Source organism: Nelumbo lutea, chromosome 1 (genome assembly GCF_056320005.1).
Source record: "Nelumbo lutea isolate HS-2025 chromosome 1, American lotus-T2T, whole genome shotgun sequence".
In the NCBI taxonomy this organism is placed as follows: domain Eukaryota; kingdom Viridiplantae; phylum Streptophyta; class Magnoliopsida; order Proteales; family Nelumbonaceae; genus Nelumbo; species Nelumbo lutea.
Window position 1 is genome coordinate 94,021,866 of NC_142684.1, and position 23,702 is coordinate 94,045,567.

At 37.7% G+C, this 23,702-nt stretch overlaps 2 protein-coding genes and 1 long non-coding RNA gene across 6 annotated transcripts in view; 1 reads left to right on the plus strand and 2 right to left on the minus strand.

The window, feature by feature from the left end:
* Window positions 1–2,502: 2,502 nt before the first annotated feature.
* On the minus strand, window positions 2,503–7,963 carry LOC148876201 (uncharacterized). Of its 3 annotated transcripts, XM_088965450.1 has the most exons (4): window positions 7,261–7,728; window positions 5,860–5,918; window positions 4,670–4,859; window positions 2,503–2,736 (listed from the first exon to the last, which is right to left on the minus strand). In XM_088965450.1, exons 1-4 carry the CDS (start codon window positions 7,515–7,517, stop codon window positions 2,622–2,624), a joined length of 621 nt encoding a protein of 206 aa, XP_088821576.1. In that variant the 5' UTR covers window positions 7,518–7,728; the 3' UTR covers window positions 2,503–2,621. The 3 variants fall into 3 exon arrangements, 2 of the variants coding, with proteins under 2 accessions (XP_088821576.1, XP_088821577.1); XM_088965451.1 differs by lacking the exon at window positions 2,503–2,736 and having other exon boundaries at window positions 4,135–4,859; XR_016105271.1 differs by lacking the exons at window positions 2,503–2,736; window positions 5,860–5,918 and having other exon boundaries at window positions 4,135–4,859; window positions 7,261–7,963.
* A 3,541-nt stretch (window positions 7,964–11,504) lies between these two features.
* LOC148876202 (uncharacterized) lies at window positions 11,505–12,462 on the plus strand. Its single transcript, XR_016105924.1, has 3 exons — window positions 11,505–11,689; window positions 11,798–11,878; window positions 11,994–12,462. It is a non-coding gene; the product is annotated as an uncharacterized LOC148876202 (long non-coding RNA).
* Window positions 12,463–14,059: 1,597 nt separating this feature from the next.
* Window positions 14,060–23,702, minus strand: part of LOC148876203 (PH, RCC1 and FYVE domains-containing protein 1-like) — a 28,526-nt gene continuing 18,883 nt past the window's right edge. The window contains exons 8-10 of one of the 2 annotated variants that reach the window (XR_016105923.1): window positions 15,296–15,846; window positions 14,854–15,078; window positions 14,060–14,545 (exon numbers count right to left, since the gene is read on the minus strand). Coding sequence is in view for 1 of the 2 variants with exons in the window: in XM_088966864.1 (XP_088822990.1) it covers window positions 14,907–15,078; window positions 15,296–15,846 (723 nt within the window). In the remaining variant the exon portion in view is untranslated. Of the gene's footprint in view, window positions 14,546–14,667; window positions 15,079–15,295; window positions 15,847–23,702 lie in introns of those variants that run through there. The other variant, XM_088966864.1, reaches the window with a different exon arrangement.

Consider the following 23,702-nt stretch of genomic DNA (forward strand, 5'->3'; position numbering starts at 1 on the left):
AGACTTCTCCTCAATGAAGGCAAAGGATAGGAAGTTGCTAATGATATATTTTTGGTATCCCTCAACATCCTTAATAATATATTTAGATTTAAGAGCATTCCAGATTTCAACCACAATGGGGTGCAGACGGTAAACATCAAACAGTTGACTGATCATAGCATTCAAGGGTGAATGGAAACAGATTTTATCAGTGAGTGTCCAGGTTTGAGTGAGAGCAGATTTAATAGCTTCATATTGGTCTTCAATCAAGTTTGTCTTCACCAAATACGTTGGCAACACCATGGATTTTCAATAGAGAATAGATTTTGTGTTGCCAATGCACAAAATGAGTTCCATCAAAAGGCTTAATTTTGGAAACATCAAGAATAACAAATCCAGTAGCATCCATGTGAATAAACAAAACAAAGAGAGAAGATCAATTCTACTTAAGTTGTGCGTGAATGAGGATACTACCATGAGCGTGCAGATGACAGAAAAGTAAATGGAGAGTTAGAATGACTTATTAGCTAAGGTGTGTCTGAAACACTGTCCTTAAGTACAATTTCGCCTCCTCATGATCAAATGCGGTGCAATACAGGAATTCTAACATTCTGCTCCAAGATTCAATAACCTTGAAGGCACTCAATAATTGTGCACTCGAAATACTGAGTCTCACGACAACTTGGCAATGGAATGCAAAATGCAAAATGAGTGAATTGAGAATGAGGTCCATGCATGGGTATAAATAGATTTACCAATGCAAATAGCAAAAAAAAGGGTAAATTACATGGACCCCCTGTACTATGGGGTCAATGACAAATACCACCTTATATTTTAATTTGCGACAAATATTACCCCTTCATTAAATTACTAAAATATCCCACTAAATTTTCTTTATTTTCTTTTTCTTGCCATTTTCTCTTAAAACCTAAATGACCCAAAAATACTTTTGATCGTCGCCCGAAAAGGAAAAAAGTCTAATATTCTTTGGTGAGAAATCTAATTTTCTCACCGGTAATCGTCACTCGGAAAAGAAAAAAAAAATCTCTAGCAGTGAGAACTGGCTTCTATGTTTTTGGGAAATAGAGTACCTCCAAATTGAGACCAACATGAATGCCCTCAATTTCTTTCTAGAACTTAAGAAACAACTTCAATGGAACCGAATTTATGTTTTAAAGTTCCTCACATGAAGTCGGTTCTTCGTTGTTCAACCCCTACTTCAAATCCAATGGAATCACAAGCATTTGCTCTCTGCAGCCATGGCGATCTTCACTCAACCTGAGGTGGATCTCTTCAACAGATGGTCCTTGGACGATGTCTAGATTTTTTTTTTTTTTTTATCAAAAAAAAACAGTTTGCAGTTGTCTATTAACGCATGTACCATGTCAAATTCAAAGGAGCAACCAACAATAAAAGGCCCTAGCTCCATAAACCAGAGACAACAATCTCCTCAACTCTGTTTTCCTCCTTGTAAGAGTAGCATGTTGGTGAAAGTACACGTCCTTGAGCAACGACGCATTTACAATGTAATAGCAGAACTATGAAGCCACAAAAGTTTACCTTCAATTTATTTGCATTGCTTCTTAATGGTACTTCTCTAAATCAACACCAAGATCTTCTGCAAATATCTACTCACCACGGTCTCTTCTCCATCTACAGACCCTTCCAAATCCACGACCACCACCATCCCTTCGTTGTCCACTTCTGGGAACACCATTTGGATTTCCAAATCCGCCATTTGTAGTTGGTGGAACAGCAACATGCGTCATAATATTAGTTCCTACACTACAAATAGCGGCAGTTTAGAAGGGGGCTAAAGGCAGGCTGCCACTAGAAATAATATTCTATAGCCGCAGTCATTTAAAACTGCCGTTAGAGAGTATAGCGACTGTCGCTAATAAATAATGCGCGAATTTGGGATATTTCCTCCTATTTCATTTTCGATCCCATTCTCTTCCCGCCCTCTTTCTCTCTCGTGCGCTCTCTCTCTTACAGTCGACCTCTCCCCACCGGACGACACCCAAGGACACCAGCCAGCATGAATAGATAATAATATTTCTCTCTTTCTCTCTCCCTCTCTCTTTTCTACTGTCCATCACCAGTGGAGTTTGTCTCAGACTTCCACCAAATAGCACCAATTTGCGACTTCAACATCAGTGGTTGATTCAATCTCTTCACCACAACATTGAACCAACGCCTCGAAGGATACATTAAAGGTAGGTTCCTTCTTGTAAGTAAATTAAGTAGTAAAAGTAGCATAAGATACAAAGCTAGGTCTATCATTTGGACAAATTAGGTTTCCAAATTCCAATGTTGTCTTGTGTATACAGATCATAGGTTTCTAGAGCTATGTCTACATATTCCCCACTCTCAAGGTGAAGGAATCCTTACCACTAGTAACTTCTCCCCAAATCCGTTTTCAAAAGGGACAAGCCTATTGTTGAGTGTTGAATGAAAACTTAGTACAAAGCTGTTACACGTCATTACCAACTTCTGATCTCCACCTTAGCAGGAGTATAACGTTGATGAACATCTATTCAAACGGTTATCTACTAATTTCAGCGCTGCAGAACCTGGTTTTAATGCCCTCAGCAGGCCTGGTATTAGTCCAAACAAATAGTTCTGACTTCTGAGTAAGAGCCTCATCCATTTGAATTACAACTTTTCAGTAAGAGAGTATCATCCCTGTAAACTTGTTGTACTCGAAGGACAATGCTGAGAGCTTTATCATCATCGCCATGAAAACTGACAATTATCCTGAAACCCATTGTAACAGAAATCAATCGCTATCAATTCATTTTGGGTGCCCATGGTCGGGTTTACTGATTACTACTGGAATCAAACACTTGTAAAAATCTGAAATTTTTAAACATCCCTAGATGCTAACGGGTTTACATAGAGGCATTCCAAACTTCAGCCACTTAAAAAGCTCTTCAATTGAGCTTTAATTGAATTTGTCTTTCATTTTTCTTTGGTTTAGTATTTCCTAGCTACTCCCTAGGGCCTCTACATCCAGGTTCTTTTAATGTTTAATTCTATGCATGCAATACAAAGAAAAAATCTCAGCTTGAAAAAATACTAGGTTGGGTTCTAATTTGGATGTATTTCTATGAATGGAAGTTGTTTTGTAGTTCAGCAGTTTTTCATGGTTCTCGAAGCCTTCTAGTATGTAGCATGATAGCAAGTTGAATAAGATGTTGAAGCAAGTTGAAATTGTCTTCTCTGCATGTAAATAAAATTACCACCGTAACCAACCAGGAATGTCAACCATGGATGACTACTTTGCCATGCATTAATTTTTAATGTTTCCTCAAAATGTTAACCTACTGGATTATAAGGTTCATCTAAATTGGTTCGTTGGTTTTTGGTTGCCCCAAGATGGGCATCAGTTGAGTTATTATTCAATTCCTTGTTTCGTACTATGGGATGGTCTAAACTCTAATAACCATATGACATCTAATATTCAGTGTAATAGAATAATCATGAACTTGGAGTAGATGAATTTGTGGCGATTGGATGGGTATAACCCTTTAACATGCATCTTAGATACTTTGGCATCAATTTATTACTTTCATAAAGCTGGTATCAAATCAATTACTAGACAAACCTATCACTAATTAGCATTTAGCCTCATGATATATGATTTTGGCATCACCATTTTTTAGCCCCTCTTTTATGTTTTGTATGGGAACTAATGAACATGGAAATGTAAACTTCTAAGTTGTTATTTGTTTTCCCCATTTCCAAAGCAACACAGTACAACTTCCTTTCCTGCTCAACTTGGGATAAGATTTGTTTTCAACTTCCACTATACAATTAGACAAATCAGGTTAGAAGAATTATTTATGCATATGCTAATGTTTCTTGGATTATCAAATTGTCTATTCTTTACCAAATCTATACTGGCATCTCTGCTCTATTTGCCTGGCAAAGTAACTCTATCAACAATTATGTTGCTTGGATTTGGTTTGATTGTCCATGCACATAATTTCTTTTCTCTTCCTTTGTAATAACTTGGTTTATTCTGTTCTTGACTTTTACCTCTTAGAATTGTCCATGCACATAATTTTCATATTTTATACTAATAAAAAGCAATGGTGAAAGATATATCAGTGAGTTTTTGTGATTTTCTAAACATTTTGGAATATGAATTCCTTTTCCATGGAAATTACCATACCAGCTTGACATTCATAAATATTTTTTTTCCAAAATCCAGTGTTATAACACTTCAATCTTATTGTATGGAATTGATCTATTATAGACTAGTAGCTCAAAACTTATCCAGCATACTTATATCAGAATTAGATTTGGATTGAATCCCATATTACAATCTACTATTAGTTATTACTGAGAATTTTTTGAAATGAGTCATCAGAGATTTGGCTCATATCCTCTCAAGATGGCCAAAGCCTTGATGGATGTGCTCCCATCTACAGTATTGCCCTTTCAACTGTATAGAACTTAGGTCCAGGATGATGTGGACAAGACACAAATCATGGCAATGGCCCATATTTGTGCCAAAAGGTATGCCATAAACCATCTACAATAGTATGAAGTCTTCCTAAGTAAGATACCCATCCTCTTTCAGATCATTAGAAGGATACAGTAAGGCATATGAAAGAGCTTTTGAAATAAGGTCCCTTCTAATGCATAATCAAGTTTCTGCAACTCATCAACAAGAAAGGGATACCTAAACAATTGTTTCCCCTCCTCATTGCTTGAAGATGTCCTCCCCAGAACCCAATATTCAATTTCCTGTGTAAATGCATCAACATCAGAAAGTTTCCTTGCATAGTCTTTTAGACGCATGAACACTCTTCTAGAAATGGGAAAATACTTGCTTGAAGTTGAAACTTCAGACCTTCTATCAAAAGAAACACCTGAATAGCAAAGAGTTCATAACTGTTAATTGATAATCTCATTAACCATCACATACATATCTTGTGGATTTAGTAGCTATGGTTTACTTTTGTAAAACTTTCCTGTGAATTACAGAATATAGTGTTTTCATGGCCAAAGAAGAAAAGAGGATATGACCAACCGCAGTAAATCCAAGTTTTACTTATTCTACTTGTTTCAGGTGGCAAAGAAATTCATCAAATGGAATCTATAAGAACAACTTTTATTCGATAGGCCAATATTGTGTATGTATGAAATGAAGGAGCATCCAACTAGAATTCCCATAGAATGAAAAGAAAATGAGAAATGACAGCAAACATGCATAAAAGCTAGGAGAAAGTTAACCAATTATAAAGTAATAGACATATTGCAGAAACACCAAAAAATTAGTTGTTATTCTAGACTCAATTGTTTCAGGCTATTCTTTATGCTTAATGTTAAAATGTGTAATTGCCTATGTAAGGGCATCATAGCCTTTGTATTTTTTACTAGGTTGTTTGGGTTTAGATCTGTTGATTTATTCTTAGGATTAGGATTAGGGGTATTTTTGTCTTAATACTTATCATTACCTAGATACTATTCTTTAAGGGTGACTTGCATGACTAAGGTGGTGTAAAATTGTGCTGCTCCAAGTGCTCTTCATCCCCCAACAAACTACTACCCTCAGTTTCTAGAATTCCATAATCTAAGTACTCTGGATGTGGATTACTAAAAGATTCTCCACACTTTTGCAGGTGTCTTCTATATTCAGCATGAGCAAAGTGACCAGGTAAAAGGTCTACTTTGTTGCAAATGCATAATAATATGTCAAACTTCTGAATATCATTGCAAGAAACCCATTGCTGGAATAATAATATGTCAAACTTCTGAATATCATTGCAAGAAACCCATTGCTGGAGGATGGTAAAAGATGATAGCTATAAGTCATATCAATACAAGAAAGATAAGAAACTAGCCACATCCCAATAGAAAACTCCTCACCAAGATGAGCCATCCATATAGAAACATCAGCTATATAATACTTTGCATCAATAGTCCACCTAGTCAATGAAAACCATTAGCACTTCAGATGCAAAGTTTATCCATTTCAAAGAAAGTATAAACCAGGTGTTTCTTGCATAGTAAAAGCAATTTAATGTTAAGATCCTAAATAGTGGGCATCACCAAAAACATGTTCTTTCCTCCAAAGGTATGTTCTGATTTACTGAGCAATTCTAGAAAGATTTCCTTAACTAGCTATTTAAGTACTTAAAATACCTTCAAGTTACCATCATTTAAATTATAGAAAAGAACATAATTCTTTTGGAAAACTATGCTATATGAAAACTTTTAGAAATAAAATATTTAAGCCTTCCCCCCTTTTGGTACATAATGTGGGGAGAAAAGAGTATAAAAGCCAGGGATTAGACCTTCCCTACTTTCATCTAAGTGGGAGATCACCGTCAAACTTTTTAAGTAGAATGCTCTTTTTGGATAGCCAATCATCCATTGTTGCCTTCCCTCCAAGAGTGAGAGAATTGCTTCTCTTTGCAATGTGGAAATCATTAGCTATATTTAGAATTGTTGGCAATGATATAATGACTCAAACTTTTGTCACTACAGAAAGGGTTAGGGATGATTGTTGAAGGTGATTGCAAAGTGGTTATCTCATGGCTGTATTCTGAGGAATAACCATCATGGAATTTCAGGGTCTAGCCCCTACTAATTTTGATCGGGTATGTCCACTATCTATCTTACTAATTGAATACCCATTGCAACCATCCATACTTCCCAACCTTCAATTGGGCCAATTGGATCATGCAAATGGGTTGGATACCCTGCATCATGGCTAAGGCTTCTATGAACTTAGTCTGGGAGTATTTGTTTTCTTCTTAGGATACAGTAATAGTTATTTCATAAAAAAAAAGAATAAAAAACTAGTGAAATATGCACAAATACATATTTTATCAAGTTAAGAAACACGACTAGTGGAATATGCAGCTTCTGAGCAGTATCTATTCACTGAGCAACAAGAGTAGCTATTAGAGAAGCCAGGAAGGAGCTTCTTAAAAGGTGTAGCTCAGATGAACTTTATTCAACCTTTCAGTTGGACACCCCCACAACCATGCTTGTTGTTAAAGAGCTATGTGGACTTGACAATGTGGAGAGATACTTGCATGGAAAAGACGAGATGAGGGAGGATACATGATATTTGTATTAAAGAATCTATCAATTTGAAACTAAGATGTATTAATTTATGATTCAAATCTTTTGAATGGAGAATAGACTTCTAGAGACACTTCTTTTAGCAGCATTTTTCCGACTACCGCTAAAAGTCATTTTTCTTGTAGGGCTACAATCTCTATTTTCATTGGCTTCCCATCAAGCTGAACATTGTTATACCTCTTGAAAACTACCAGGCGTGAAAAGATAATTTCTGTTGTCCCCTTCGATCTTTCGCTTCTATCATAATAGATCGAATATTGTTTTAGGTCACCAGCCTCTAAAAAGAGCTCTTGATGTCCTTGTTCGAGACACCATAATCTAAGTTGGAGATGTAAAGCTTGGTGCCTATTTCTATTGTAGACGCTCGAGCCACCTGCGCCAGATAAGTTGTCACCTGATCTATGAACATCGGGAGCTTGAAACGGATTTATCATGAATAAGGGCCTGAACCGCTACCCCTGCCTCTGAAATTAGCCCCTCTAGAGGCATGGTTCTGCTAGTGTTTTGAAGCATCAAGTTGTTGATCTCTCTCCTATGAGGTGTGTTGACCAAGCAATATACCTAAGACTCTACTTTTAGGAGAATGAAGTCCATAGCTGAATGCTTGGAAATTGAAGAATGATCGCAAACGATGAAAAACTTAGCAAGTTCCTCGTCCGATGCCTTGTCCTCTCTTCATATTTTTGGTTTCTTGCTTTCTCCGTTTACGTTTTAGCGTAGTCACCGGTATCCATGGCTAACAAAAGGCTAACAGAAGGGGGTCTTTGCCTAACAGCTAAAGCTCATGGCGGTCTTAGGAAAAGTGGCTTAAGAGTGGAGGGAAATTTTGAAATTTGGCAAAAGTCAAATAAGCTTGTGTGAGCATGAAACAAATGTGGGTGTGTGCAAGAAGTGCAAAAGACAAAATAAAAGGTTTTTGATGAGATAAAACTATCCTTTCTAAACTTTTGAATCACAACACCTAAAACTATTACACAAGTTATTGGGGCTCACGCGCTAAATACTCGAACTCAACTCTATGTACTTGAGTCAAGTAGTTGGTTGAGCCAAGTTTGAACTTCAAACTACCTAGCTCAAGTAGCTCGTAAGCTTAATTGAGCTCATAATAAAATACTATTTCTTAATATATTTGTATTTATAATATAAATAGACATTAATTTTTTAACATTAGTTTATTTATAATACAATAAATAAATTTATAATCGATTTTCATAATATATTTTATTTATAGTATTTAGAATATTAATTAATCTATATTTTTTAAGACATACTCAAGGTTCTTAATATATTTTTGTTTTCAATCTGTTTAATATTAGTTTATTTATAATTTTTAATACTAATCAATTTATAATTGGCTTGAGCCAAGCTGAGCTTGAATAGCTCATGAGTACTTACTCAAGTCAAGTTTGAGCAGGAAACTTAAAATTTGGTCAAGCTTGAGTCAAGTTTTAAGCTTTAAGTTTTTGGATCAAGCTCAAGCTCGAACAACCCGACACTCAACTCGACTTGGCTCTATTACACCCCTACTCGTATCCACCAAAAACAAAACGAGGGTCTCTCAATTGAGGTGAGAGTTGAACTGTAGTCAGATTGACCTGTTTCGATGCTTGGTGGAACATGGGTGGCATTTAGATTCCAATTTGACTAAAGAGAACTAGAGAAGCAACCCCTTGTTGGTAGGGATGCAAATGAATCGGATCAGATTCAAATCAGGGTATATTCGAATCTGATCTGACTCTGTTCATGTAAGATCCAATCCAATCCGAAGATCCGATCAGATCTTATAGGACTCAATCTGAATTTGAATCCTATCTTTGGATCTGATTTGATCCGACTTGTTTTCTTTAAAAATTATTAAAAGAAAAAATAAAATATACTAATTTAAATAAAGAAAAAACAAAAAATGCATGTATTTTTTAATTATTTTCATCATATATATACATATTTTTATAAAAAAATAAATAACATAACAAATTTATAAAAATACAATATAAATAATATATCTATAAATAAATAAATAACATATATACATATGTATTTATATATATATATATGTGTGTGTGTGTATTTATAAATATATAACACATTGGATCGGATCTTCTCGAATCAGATAAGAATGATCCAAATTTGATCCGATATGAAGATCCGACTAGAGATGATCCAAATTCGACCAAATAAGATCGGATTGGATTACGATCTGATTCATTTGCACCCCTACTTGTTGAATCTATTTTGGCTTCCTCCTTCCTCCATGCAAAGTTGTGAGTTATGATCATTGACAAGAAGCTTTTGCCTATATGCCAATAACAGGGATGACTTGTGGTAGGAGCCCAGTCTTTCTCAGTACTGTTCCTATAGGCTATAGACACGGGTTTATTGAAGCATAAGAGATATGATTTGACTCTACCAATACGCTATATATACACATATATATATGAACTTTGCATAGTTAATTTGCAGCTGAGATGGATTCTGGACTCTGTTCTCTAGCAAATTGAAGTCTGTATGTATGCATGTCAGTCATAAAACAACAGTCTAGGGCTTAGATGGGAGCTTGGGGCCCAACATAATCTTCCATATATCTTCCATGAATGAAACCTTCATGTAACTGATATGCTAGCTTGTCAAATGTCAAAGAGGTCTTCATGGACAAAAATATATTCCGGCTATATTTAAGCAGTCAGAACCCACAAATAGTTAATTTGGAAAAGAGAAAGGATTAGCTGAACACCATTGCATTAATTGCAGAATCAATGATAATGATCCACGCCACGCCACGCCAGTAATAAAATACAGGGCATGGGAAATGGGATGGACAACAATTTAACTTTTCGTTGTGTACCATATGTATATGTATTTCATCATTGGCATATTTAGCTGAATCCAATGGCTGTTCGGCAGGCAGTGAAACCAATGATAATGCTCTATCCCAGTCATTACGTTCAGCTATGGGTCCAGCTAATCCGATTTCCTACAGAAATGATACGTTCATCCTAATTGAAAGCAAAATCTAGAGAAGCCATCGGCCAGTACCATAGTACCGTACTGAATAATACGTGTTTGAAGATAGAAGAAATAGGAATGGGTCTTTTACCATTAGTATTGTTGGATTTTAATCTTATTAGATATTAAATCCAATGGGTTTGATTGGTCAATTATATGAAAAATTATATATGTACACATGTCTTGAAAATAACTTCTTTTCTTACTAAAAACAGTTTTTTAAATTGTCACATATTGGAAAATTATAACTTTTATTTTGGGTGTTTTAATAGGAACTGATTTATATTGCTTAGATAAAGAGAAGAGAGTATGGAGGCTTACTACTATGTAACACGTGCGCAAGCGTGTATGCAGCACGATAGGTGCTTAGGCACACTTTGTTCACAAATGAAGGCTTGATTTTTGGTGTGAGACTGACTATTGATGAATCAACGGTCATGATTTGATCAGGTATGATCAAGAGGTACCATTCAAACTTAACAGTCATTTAAGGAGCACAAATCAAGAGGCATCATTAACCGTTAACTACCTTCTAAAAAAATTGTGATTGTTCAAGAGCATATTATTTAAGGAGCACAAGTCAAGCATTTGCATACACACAAAACAATTTTCAACTTTACTAGTTGTAGATTCTCGCCCAAGACTCTATTGTATCTTGGGAACGGATTTGCCTATAATGCAACAGCAAACTTAGTGAAACTAAATAAGGGCAAATAATGTTATAAAGACAGTATCTCCAGACATGCCTCAAAGCTTTTCTTCCAAGTTTTAGTGACCACATTTGTCAACAAATATTACATATCACAAATCCCATGATTCAAGGGTCGAGATTCACCATTGGATGCTTACCATGTGCACCTAGAAGATTAACTATGTCAAAAGTATGTATGGATTGTGATCCCAAATGTTTTTTGTTTAGTATATAGTTAATAAACTAAAAGAAAACATAGGAAAAAAATGTTTTCTAGGCCCCTCTTAGATGGGAGGGGGGAGGGGTAGGACACATCCAACATTGTGAGAGTTCTATATGCAATAAGACGAGTGAAAGTGATGGCTCAATCTTCTTCCTCCGTCGTTTTTCCTTGTTGATGATTTTTGAGGATGGTTAGAAAGGCAAATATTATGCATTGAAAATACTACTGTTTTCAAAACCGAATCGGACCGAACGATCGGAAAAGAAAAACTGGGAATCGGTCACCTAATCGGTTCTGTTTTCCTCTAAAACCGCTTTTTCCCCCTGGTCAACAAACCGTTGAATCGGCTGGTTAACCGTTCGAACAGTTTTGACCGTTTTTCAATTTTTTTTATTTTTTTTGTCAAAACGGGCCGACCGTTCAGGTCGAACGGTAAGACCGTCAGAACCGGTAACCGAACCCCTAACCGGATCGTTTTTAAAAACCATGGAAAAGACACGCTAAGAAACAAAGTTCTTGAGTCTGGCTTCTATCAGGATCAGGCAGGCTCTATACTCTCACCGTTCGTGCAGCAGGAGGGCGCACCACACATCTTTTGCCTCTTGCAGCTGCTTAAAGCGTGTGTCTTAGCGTAAACACCGTTGCCCATCAATGCCGTTAGACTTTATTCGAATTCTATACGAAAACCTGTAATATTTTGTTCCATTCTCCACTTCCCACTCCTCTCTAGCCAAACTGATTCCTCTTTCTCTCTCTCTCTCCAACTGGCGGAAACTAACAACAATCACCGGTTGCAGGAGAGAACGGACTACGGGGAGACCCAAGGCTGCAGGCTATCTCTGAAGCGATTCGAGTCGTGTCTCACTTCCCCAAACCAGGTCTTTGTTGTATTTCCTTGTTCTATTATTACTTCATGGAGCTTTAGTCGAACAACTCTGTTTTGAGTGTCTTATCTCTTTTTCTCATCTTTTTTAGTGTGGCTTTGTGTTTCAGGAATCATGTTTCAAGATATAACGACGTTGTTACTCCATCACAGGGCATTCAAGGATACTGTAGACATATTTGTTGATCGTTACAGAGACATGGACATCTCCGCTGTCGCTGGTATTGGTCTTTGGCTCTTCCTCTCTTGCATCATCACAGACACACACTTCTCTCTATTTTAGTCACTTGGGTCCCCCTCCCCCACTGCTGAGAGATGTGGGTTCTGTGTAAAATTTGATTTTTCTGTTTCTATTTCAAAGTCTTATTGTGGACTGGTTCAAAATTGGTACATTGGATTTGGTGGGTCTATTGTTTTTCCCCTAAAAGAGCTTGTGAGAACTGGGGTTGTATGTTTGTTTCTTTGCCCTATTTCACCTTTTTCTTCCTCTCGACATTTGTTTAGTCTACTTTTTCCATGTACAAATTATCTAAAGATATTTTTCTTCTCACTTTGGTTCTACCCGGTTTGCTTATTCCATTTGCATGCTTCTCTTTTTTACCAAACAAGGTTTTTTTTTTTCTTCTCTTCTTTAAATTTCCTCTTTTTGTCTGAAAGTTGGATCAAATGAAAACATCTACAAGCTTGTCTGGTTTTAGTTTTATTATTATAAAGAAGAAGAAAAATGACCCTGAGTTGAAGCTTCTGATCAGTGAATGACCTCTAAACTTCAACGTCTTCAGACTGAGGAGAATCAAAACGCTTCTTCTATTAATAATGTTAATATTGTGTATGGCCTTAATTGTTTCTGATTTGATTGTTTGGATATTTACCGTTAAGCCTGCATCAGCTACAATCATTATCGCAGTAAATCCTTGGAACCATCCAACGAAACATGGACACGCTCAATAGCAACCCAAACCCAAACCAGATCACCCAAAACGATGTCCATGGAATCCGGCTTCTATCAGGGCAAGCTCTTTCCTCCGATCGCCGGTGATAGTTGTTGGTCGCCACTGGTTGGAGAGAGGAATCAATTTGACAAGAAAGGAACGAGAAGTGGAGAATGAAACGAAATATTACAAGTTTTGTAGGGAATTCAAATAGTCTAACGAGGTGAAAGACACGTGGCACATTGCTGCACGAACAGTGTGAGTATGGAGCCTGTCCTGATAAAAAACAGACTTTGGCGATCTACCAAGTGCCAAGACTCCCAAGTTGCAGGTGTCAATTCATAGAGCACGATTAGTCGTGCATTAAAACATCTCGGTACTTGAAAATATTTATTCATGGGAAGATGTTCTCACTGCACGGCTAAAGCTTGCTGTGAAGAGCAAATCCAATCTCTGTAAGTGTGGCAATGCAGTGAAGTACTGTCTGCTGAAACCAGACTCAATCGGTGGAGTTTGGCTTCAGTCAGAGAGCAAGCCCATGCTTACACAGTTCCAACGGCCTCTTGTAATCTGAATATCTAAGCATGAAATAAAGCACATAAGTGGGAAATATTCCCAATGCAAAGCTGTAAAGGTTATTCCAATAGACTTTGCTATGACTGAAGTTGGACTTCAATGGTGCAAGGTCCATTGGAACAGCCTTTGTAGTCTTAGATTGAGAATATTTCCCCACGAAATAAACCACACAAATATGGAGATATTCCAAATGCAAGGTTAACCGCTCAAACAGCCTTTATAGCCTTTCATTGGGAATTTGCAAGTCAGGCCGGGTTAGATCGGGTTGAGGCCAACCCTAGTCCAACCCTAAGTTCTAAACTCTAACCCTAACCCCAACCTTAACTAAATTCCTTCAGCTATAAACCAACCCGAAGTCAATTTCAGGTTGGGTTGGACTCGTCTTCCCATCCTTTAAAACCTTATAGAATTTCTTAATTTTAGACATTTACTCCACTTTCACTACATACATTAATCCTATATTTCATTAGCATTTGTTGGTTGACGTTACTTTTTTTGTCATTTAGTACAAAATTTAAAAAAACAAGTGTTAAAAATTATTATAGTTTATTATGACTTGCGATAGATCTTTCTTGGGCAGAAAACAACATAGAGGAGGTGAATAAAATTTTCAAAAAACATAAAATAATGTTATTAAGGTTTTAGTCTTTCTGACTAGGATTAAGTGAAGTGATTATCTTAAAAGAAATACATCATACTTTGTGGTAGTGGTGAGGGCTATACAAATATCATGCATCTAAACAAATTAATGTATATTATATATTACATATAACATATATTTATATATGACATGTACTATAGAGTTGGGTTTGGATTGGATTGGATTGGCCAAGGGGTCAACCCTAACCCAACCTTAAGTAAAATCGGGTTCATGAATTTCAACCCTAGCCCAAATGCCAACCCGACCCAACCCAACCCAACTTTTTCGGGTTGGGTTCGGGCCAACCCAGCCCAAGTTGCAGCCTTACTGCTCCTACTACAATTTCCTCGTTTTGTTCACGTTGTTGTTTCACGGGTGGCGTTAAGCTTTCTTGCCTTCCACAACAGTACACTACATAAGATGGCTGTGAATATTAATCACCCAAACAAGCAGCTTTTAGATAAGAAATCTTATTCGGACCAGCAAATGGTGAAACCCCACAATCTAGTTCAGCCTGTTGATAGAGGAAGACAAAAAAACAGAGGATTGAGAAGATTAAATTAAATAACAATACAAGACTGGAGAACAGGCAAGGATGGAGTAATAAACAGATACGTATAACTATACCAGGAGGGGTAAAAATGAAAAAAAAATTCCTGCTCATTATCTAGGATGATTTTATATACAATATACAATACAACAGGTTGGCAAGGGCAGAGACCCAGAAATAAAATGAACGAACAAAAAAAAAACCAATAAATTGAAGAGGCATGGGGAAAAAAGGCGGTATCCCATCCAGTTGATCAGGGATTTCCTGCATACCTTCAAAACCATCACAATACAGGATCCAAAAAAGAAACATATCTGCTCTGCTGCTACGTTTGAGAAGATGGTGAAGTGGCTTCCTCAGGTCTGCGTACTGAATCTACTGATTGCCCAGTGGCACCTGATGATCTGTCTGACACCCTGACATTATACCTCTCATAAACCTTCTCACGGTTCTCTGACCACCAAATTTCTGCTTGGTGCTCTCCAAATCTTCTGCGGCTGTAGTAGATGCATTTCCAAATTAGTTGCAACATTACAAATGCTAGCTTTCAGACCTAATCTAGTTCTACAAGACCATATCATGGCGACATGTTCACAAAGATCATTTCCGTTTTCTGACAAATTCATAAATGATAAATAAGGGGCCTTATACAGAACAGGTATTCCCACCACACACACACAAGATAAGAAAATATGGATGTTTGAGCCCAAGTACCTGAAGCGCACCCTCTTTAGATCTCTAGTTCCATCACGTAGGGCCACAAGTGTTATATATACACCAGGTTCATATTGTTCGATCCATTCAGCCTCAATTTGATGGCTATTTCCTGTTAGAGAGACACTCCTGGATTTCATACCATTCTCACCATTCTGGAAAGGCTCAGGCTCCCTGCCATCAGCATCAGGTCTACTATTGCTACTATCATGTATTCCTCCATTACCATTCTGCAATCCCATGTCTGCATGGTCATCCATCCCGTTGGAAGCTAGAACTCCCTGATTTTGTAGGCAGGCATTGGTTTCTTGGGCTCCGGGTACATTCCTCGGCAAATGAGCCTGACCTGGAGTTCCATTCATGGCACCACATACGACTCCTGTGGTAGAAGCCAAAAGAGTGTCATGGGTTGCATCAGATCTTGAGTTGAGCTCTCCATTTGCATCAGGATGATGAATGCCATTTGGATCCAGGCCATTTGGTAGGTAGACTGGCCTCAAGCTTTCAGTCTCATAGGCCCCAGGTGGAAGCCTCTCAGCCATGTCTTTGAGCTGGGCGATGGTAAAAGGGATAATTAATAAAAAAAGAAAAAAACATAGCACCAGTTGCAGACTAAAACAACAAACATTTCTTGCATATTTATGTTTAAACTTAAAGCAACGAATCATGTAAAATATGAAAATAAAAATGAAAAGAAGTTTATGGTTTCTTTGTTTCTTTATTTTTATTATTTACTTATGATCACTTATAGCTGCGACCAACATTTGGTAATGACCTTTTATTTATAATATTGATGCTTGCATAGATGAGCATGTAACCTATTCCCTTCTTATTCAGTAGATACGTAACACCATACTTCTCCCCCAACACCTATTAATGAATTCAATGGGAATTAATTGTCTAAGAAGAGAAATTTTATTTAAACTAGTACAGTAGTGACTCAAGAAAAGATGACTGAAAAAAGGAGCCATTACCCAGTGATGGTCCAAAATATCCAGGCTCTTGGGAGGGGTACTGGATGTGGACCTAAATTTTATTAGTAACCATTCTTAAACTTGAACATGCATTTCCGTGTTTATTAGCTTGAGGCTTACCATGGCACCAAGTACCCTGTTAAGGGAAAATTGATATCATGGCTACCATTTCAGTGTTGCATTGGCACGAATCCTTTTTTACGCAAATCCAATGGTTGAAAGAGAAACCTTATTAATGGCAGGAAAACTTCTTTAGACAAGGAAGACTTATAGTGGTTGGGGATCCATTTTAAACCATATATTTAAATGCATAAAACCAACAGCAACAGACAGAGGTACCTACCTAAGAGCATGTATATTGGAATCAGGACAAAAAGCATAATTTAGGTAACTTCAAAGTGCACCAACCAAAACTGGTACTAATTGCACCTTAACCGAAGACTTGTTTTTTTATGAGTGATGCTCAAACCTTATCCATGAAAAGAAGAGGAAACTCTTATCCACTAGAAAGAACCAGTGAGAAGGACACCACAACAGTAAGAAACAAAACAGCATAGAGATTAGACAGAAATAAAAGCACCTTAAACAATGGTTAGTGACATAAATTTGTCAGTACTCAATGAAATGGTGTAAAAGGGTAGACTAATCCATCAATCCTGTTAATTAGGATTTTTTTGATAGACCTGTTAATTAGGATTTAGGCATTTCTTTTCTAATCATCACCAATTTTTATCATATGGATGATTGAGATGGCAAATCCAGGCCATCAATCAGATAGGGGAACTTCTAAATTGGCTATTAATTCACATACCCAATCTACAGCTCCATATTCCACCTCATATATCCCAAGTAAGAATAGCTCCATTAAGGCTATATTTGTCTGTACATAAAATGGGCATAATTTTTTCTGCCCGAAATATTCCAGCTATTACTTCTGCCCCTTCTGCAGTGTTGTTTTTCACCACTTGTAATTTGTTTTATGTAAATGGCAAGGCAAAAATAGTTTCTATTGTAAAATGGTCAAAATTATAGCTCAAATATTTTCAGCCCCCAAAAAAAAAAAAAATCCATCCATTTCATATTGTAGCAAACAGAGCCTAAGTTTCACTATTCTAATTCAATAAAAACAATGACCACAAAGAATGGCCTACTTTGAACCAAGGTTTTAAAAGGCTAAAAGCAGAGGCAAGGCATAAGAGAGAGAGAGAGAGTGAAACTAAATTTTCTCCTTTTTTTGAGAACAGGTAACAGGAAACTATCCTTTTAAAATTACATACCTTTTAATATGAATCTTATGTTTTTGAAACATTATTTTGTATTTTGTTTATGCTTACAACTTTCTCTACCCAAATCAAATGATCTGTCAGTTCATTTACACATATTTTAGTTTATTCATACTTTTTTTTTTAAAAGGGCAAGGTAATAAATATATTAAACCGCAAAAAACATGAAGGATATACAATCAGCCTGATTCCCTGTACAATGAGAAACTGTACTAAAGGAAAAACAACCCCTAGACCCACACAAAAAAGAGCCCAACATGCAAATACAAACAAAGAAACTATCCAAAAAAGAGCTCTTTGTTATTGATAAAAAAAAAGGAGCTCTTTGTCAAAAAAAGAGCTTGTATGTCTAGATTTAAAGAGTGAGTGGTTAGTCAGCGACGAACACAGAATGCCCATGATATTTTTAAGAACTTCCTCTTTTGTATGTTGACACCCTTCAAAGACTCTCTGGTTCCTTTCACACCAAACTGTCCAAAACACAGCAGCAGAACAGGTGTTCCATAGCACTCTTCCAGCCTTGTTTAAACCCTTTAACCACCAGGCAAACAGAAATTTCTTCACATCAGCTGGACATCAGAACTCTACCCCAAGCAAGTCCAGAATATTCCCCAAAATCCAGTGTGTGAACTGACAATGAATCAGGAGGTGATTAGAGGTTTCTGTACTTCTGTTGCACAGGGGACAACTTTCATCCTGCACTTGAATGCCTCTTCTGACTAGGATATCTCTGGTCTGAATTCTGTCTAGCACCACTGATGACACAAAGAATGATACCTTAGAAGGGACATTTCTTTTCCAAATTTTCTTATCTGGGAAAGCATAAGCACCCCCCCCCCTGTCAAGCTGTTATAGAAGGATCTGACAGAGAAAATACCTGAATTTTCAAACTTCCATTTCCTTTTGTCCTCCTCAGTTCTGCTTAGTTTGACATTATATAAAGATTGCAGCAAGCCTGAGAATGAGTTTATCTCCCAATTATTCAGATTTCTCTGCAAAAGGGGGTTCCATACCATTACTCCATTCTGTCATTCCATATAATCAGCCACTGTTGCATTCTTGTCCACTGCTATCTCGAAAAGAGCAGGAATCTGTCCTTTAGCAGGCCACCTTCACACCAGAAATCCTTCCATACCAATACCCCATTCTGTCATTCCACATAATCAGCCACTGTTGCATTCTTGTCCACTGCTACCTCGAAAAGAGCAGGAAATCTGTCCTTTAGCAGGCCACCTTCACACCAGAAATCCTTCCAGAAGAGAATCCTTTGACCATTCCCAACCTCATACTTAATTCCTTGTAAGAACTGAGAATCAATTTTTTGAACTGCCTTCCATACTGAGCAACCATATGAGAATCTAGAGTTCTCAGTCTCCCAATCTCTTGCTGTAGGACTATACTTTGCTGAAATTTACTTCCTCCACAAACTGTTTGGCTGATCATTATACCTCCAAAGCCATTTTCCAAGCATTGCTGTATTTACTTCCCTTAGTTTTCTAATGCCCATACATATTGTTAGAGTTTATGTTTTATTTAGGTGTGTGGGGACATGGGCAGAGTTCCCATGTTTGAGCAAGGATAATCTTGTCCGTCCCCTTTGACAACTTGCATAGGGATAGACTTGTAATTATGCTCTATGTCTAACAGAATATATATATATATGACACGTCACTAGATGGGGACTAATTTATAAGTCTCCACCTAACGGGAACTGGAACTCTTTCTCTATATTCTCTCTTTCTCTCTCTTCTGTATGATCTTCAATAATATTCTTGAATCTGAACCATTATTACAAATACATACATAATATAAGATCAAAATATAACTTTATTTGCAATTTCTTCATGGGTTTGGCATAAATGCCATTTCCCTCATAGCCAATTTGCATATATATTCCTTTATAATATGATTTACATGTTTTTAAAATTTTATAACAATTTCCTTTTAAATTTATAACCTTCTCTAACTAAATGAAATAATCTATTTAATATATATAGTTTTTTCATATAAACTAATTTATAAATATGTTTCGATGAATATTTTCTATTATCCAGAAGAGAAAGTGAAGAGAAGAGAGAAGGGGAGAAAAGAGAGATCTGTGAGCAAAACTTGGTGCTGGCAGTGCCAGCTTTTTGGTATTTATATTAGGGCAACCATAACATAATATAAAAGAGGGAGAATTACAATAGTACCCCTGCAATACTAAACAGAAATAAAAACAAGAGACAAACAGCCTATAAACAGCCTTTTAACACTCCCCCTCAAGTTCGGACATAGATGTCAATCATGCCCAACTTGTCACATAGATCATTATGCCGCAAGTGATGTAACCCTTTTGTGAAGATCATAGTTTTCAAGGCGCCAAGGCGAGGCTACGAGATAGGGGGTGCCTTGTCACCTAGTCACCCGCCTAGGCAATGGATTTTCATAAGAAAAGTATAAAATTCATGTTAACGTAAAGAAAATCAACATCTTCCAACATATTCGTGAGAAGAAAAATAAGAAAGAAAAGAAAATTCAAAAAAAATATAGGGGCTGAACCCCTATTTCTGTTATAGGAAAAGAAGAGAAGAATAGGTGGGAGAAGAAGAAGAAGAAGTGTCGTGTTGATTAGACAGCATTTTAAGTTCTTACTTATTAGTTCAGGTTTTGAAGTCATTAATGGTTCAATATAGCGTTTGGCAATGTTTGTGTTGATTAAACCCTAACACACAAAATGATTATTTTAGTTTAATAATGTATATTTTATAATTATAACCTCAAAAAGTTAAGAATATAAAAGTTTTTTATAATACACTATAGAAAATTGCTTGGCGATTAGGCGAGGCGAGCTCCCAAGGGCACCTTGTCGCCTAGGCATCAACTTGACAACTATGCTTGCACCAAGCAAAACTAAATTTTGATAGGAGTAGCATGAGTAATCCAGGGATTCTAAATATAAATGGAGCATTCAGGGATCAAGGATCAGGGACCTCTTCTTGTATTTGATTAAGTCTTTAATAAATGTTGTGTTATATATATATATATATATATATATATATATATATATATAGAGAGAGAGAGAGAGAGAGAGAGAGAGAGAGAGAGAGACTCTACAAGATCACCATTCAAGAAAGTGTTTCCGATATCCAATTGATGGAGATCCCAATCAAGGTTTAACAACCAGAGCTAAAAGGACTCTGATAGAATTAAACTTAGCAACCAGGGCAAAAGTCTCCCCATAATCTACTACATACACTTGAGTGAACCCTTTCGCCACTAACCAAACTTTATACCCTTCCATTGTGCCATCTACCCTTTGCTTCAATGTAAACACCCACTTAGACCCCACGGGTTCCTTTCCTTCAAGAAGATCCACCAACTTCCAGGTACCATTTTTGTGCAAAGTAGGGGTGTTCACATTAAATGTCAAACCGACCAAACCGGTCCAACTCAACCCGAGTTGGCCAATTTTTCAAAACCACTTATTGGTTTCGGCTTGTATGAGAAAATAAACTAACTCAGTTCGGTAACCAAACCGACCCTATATGTTTAAGTAATTATCAATGTTTTAAAATGCAGAGACGTTCCACTACCTAGAATCGTGAGGCGTAGTTTAGAAGGCAAGAGGCGTAAGCCTGTTAAGGGCCCGCAAATAGAATCTCGTCACAAGTCGGTCAATGGGGAGAACCTCTTGTTCCCCCTTGTTCCTCCCTTTTCTTGAGGTACCTATCTTGGCGCCTTAATGGTGATTGTCCAAGAGATCACCAACTCTCCTCTACTCTGTCTTGACTGAGAAATTCGATGCTTTATTGAATATCATTAGCTCCTTTAAATAGAAGATTACAAGAAGATAAGAATCCTACTTTTTGGAGGACCCCTACTGATCTATACTACTGAATTTAGATAAGAACACATAACAGATAAGACTCCCTACTAATCCATAGACTCCCTACTGATCTATACTACTGAAAACAGATAAGATAGACACTGAATTAGATAAGATGATAACACTGAGATAAGATGAGAACTGAATTAGATAAGATGAGAACACCCTTTACTGTTGTTGTCTGCGGCGATACTGCTTCCCAATAAAAGTGTCCATAAACATTACTCCCCTCCCGGACTAAGAGCTTGTCCTCAAGCTCGAATCCAAGAAATGTGTCTTGAAACTCAGTCAAAGGGATCCAAGTAGCTTCGGCCAATGGTAAGTTGGCCCATTCCACCAGGACTTCAAGAACACCTCGATTAATTCTAAAGCGAACAATAGTCCGACGTTGGGGAATGAGCTAATTTAGGAGCTAATTAGCTCCTAAAGCGAACAATAGTCCATAAAACTTAGGAGCTAATTTAGGAGCAGCCCTGCGGCTCAAGGAGCAATGTCGATAAGGCTGAAGCTTCAACCAAACAAACTGCCCAGGTTCAAATGACAGTTCTCGACGATGCTTGTCATAGGCATGCTTCATGCGTAATTGTGCCTGCTGTAAGCGAAGAGAAACTTCAACCAGAAGAGCATCTCGCTCTTGTAGGGAACGATCAATCTCCTCCAAACGAGTAGAACCAGGTTCATAGGACAACAAACGAGGAGGTTCACGGCCATAGACGACCCGAAAAGGTGTCATTCCTAGGGAAGAATGATAGGCAGTGTTATAGCAGTACTCGGCCCAAGGAAGCCAATCAACCCACCGTCGCGGTTGATCCCCAACAAAACAACGGAGATACATTTCGATCGTTCGGTTCACCACCTCAGTTTGACCATCTGATTGAGGATGATAAGCGGAAGAAAGAGCTAAAGTGGTACCATGTAACCAAAACAATTCCCTCCAGAAGGTACTAGTAAAAATTGGGTCCCTGTCACAAACAATCGATTCCGGTAACCTGTGTAAACGGAAAATGTAGGTGAAAAAGACGTGGGCGACAGAAGTAGCATTGTACGGATGTCACAAAGGAATGAAATGGGCATACTTAGAGAAGCGGTCCACCACCACGTAAAGAACCGATTTTCCCCCAACCTTGGGTAGTCCCTCTATGAAATCCATGGAGATATCGGCCCATATTTGTGTTGGGATCAAAAGGGGCTAAAGAAGGCCAGCGGGATGCAGATTTTCCCATTTGTGTTGTTGACAAGTAGAGCAGTTTTGGATAAAGTCCCTAATAGAAGCTTTCATACCTTGCCAATGGAAATCTGCTTGGGCGCGATACAGTGTCTTCTGAATGCCTTCATGGGTGGAGTTATGAATACCGGAGATGATGGAGGGAATTAAAGGGGAATCAGCTGGAAGATGCACCCAACCTTTATACATCACAAGCCCATCTTGAAGGGACAAATTGGGGTCGGCAGTTCCGGTTTGAATTTGATGAACAAGTATCGTCCACTCCGTTGATTGTGGCACCGCCTTCTTAATGTCGTCTAATAAGGTGACTCGGGATCGCGAAATCCCACAAAGAAGCATAGTGTCCTCGTCATGCCTAGACAATGCATCCGCGGCATGATTTAAAGATCCCGCCTTGTAATCGACCCGAAAATCAAACCCAAGTAGCTTGCTAATCCAATGTTGTTGGGAAGAAGTGGTAAGATGCTGCTCCAACAAGTACTTGAGGCTATAGTGATCAATTTTGACGATGAATGACCTTCCCCATATGTACGGACGCCAGTGTTGGACTACTCTAGCTAACCCGATCAATTCACGCTCATAGGCTGGCAATTTTAAATGACGATCAGCAAGTTTACGATTGAAAAAGGCAAATTGGGTGCCCTTGTTACTGTAGTACGACACCAATCCCTATGTTGGATGCATCGCACTCAACTGTAAACTCAAGATCAAAGTTCGGTAATTACAAAACTGGAGAGGGCATCCCTTAAACTTGCAAAAGCCGCATCGGTCGTGTCGTCCCAATGAAAGGCATTCTTCTTTAGTAGGTTAGTTAATGGGGCAGCCAACAAGCCATAATTTTGTACGAATTTGTGGTAATATCCCGTCAAACCGAGGAAACCGCGGAGTGCCTTGGCGGATTTGGACCTGGGCCATTCCCTGATTGCTTGAATTTTGAAACTGTCCACCGTTACACCTTGCCGTTAATGACATGACCCAAGTAATGAATGGCGCTCCCCAAAGGAGCACTTGGACCGTTTAAGGAAGAGCTTGTGTCAACGCAGGAGCTCAAAAACAA

Bases quoted from the DNA above. Each gene is read 5' to 3' on its own strand.
- LOC148876201 (XM_088965450.1), bottom strand. From the start codon at position 7,517: ATGATAAATCCGTTTCAAGCTCCCGATGTTCATAGATCAGGTGACAAC. The intron at 5,919-7,260 runs GTATAACAATGT...TTCATTGACTAG, and splicing joins CGCCTGGTAGTTTTCAAGAG to GTGGACTATTGATGCAAAGT. The intron at 4,860-5,859 runs GTGAGGAGTTTT...TTTGCTATTCAG, and splicing joins TATATGGATGGCTCATCTTG to GTGTTTCTTTTGATAGAAGG.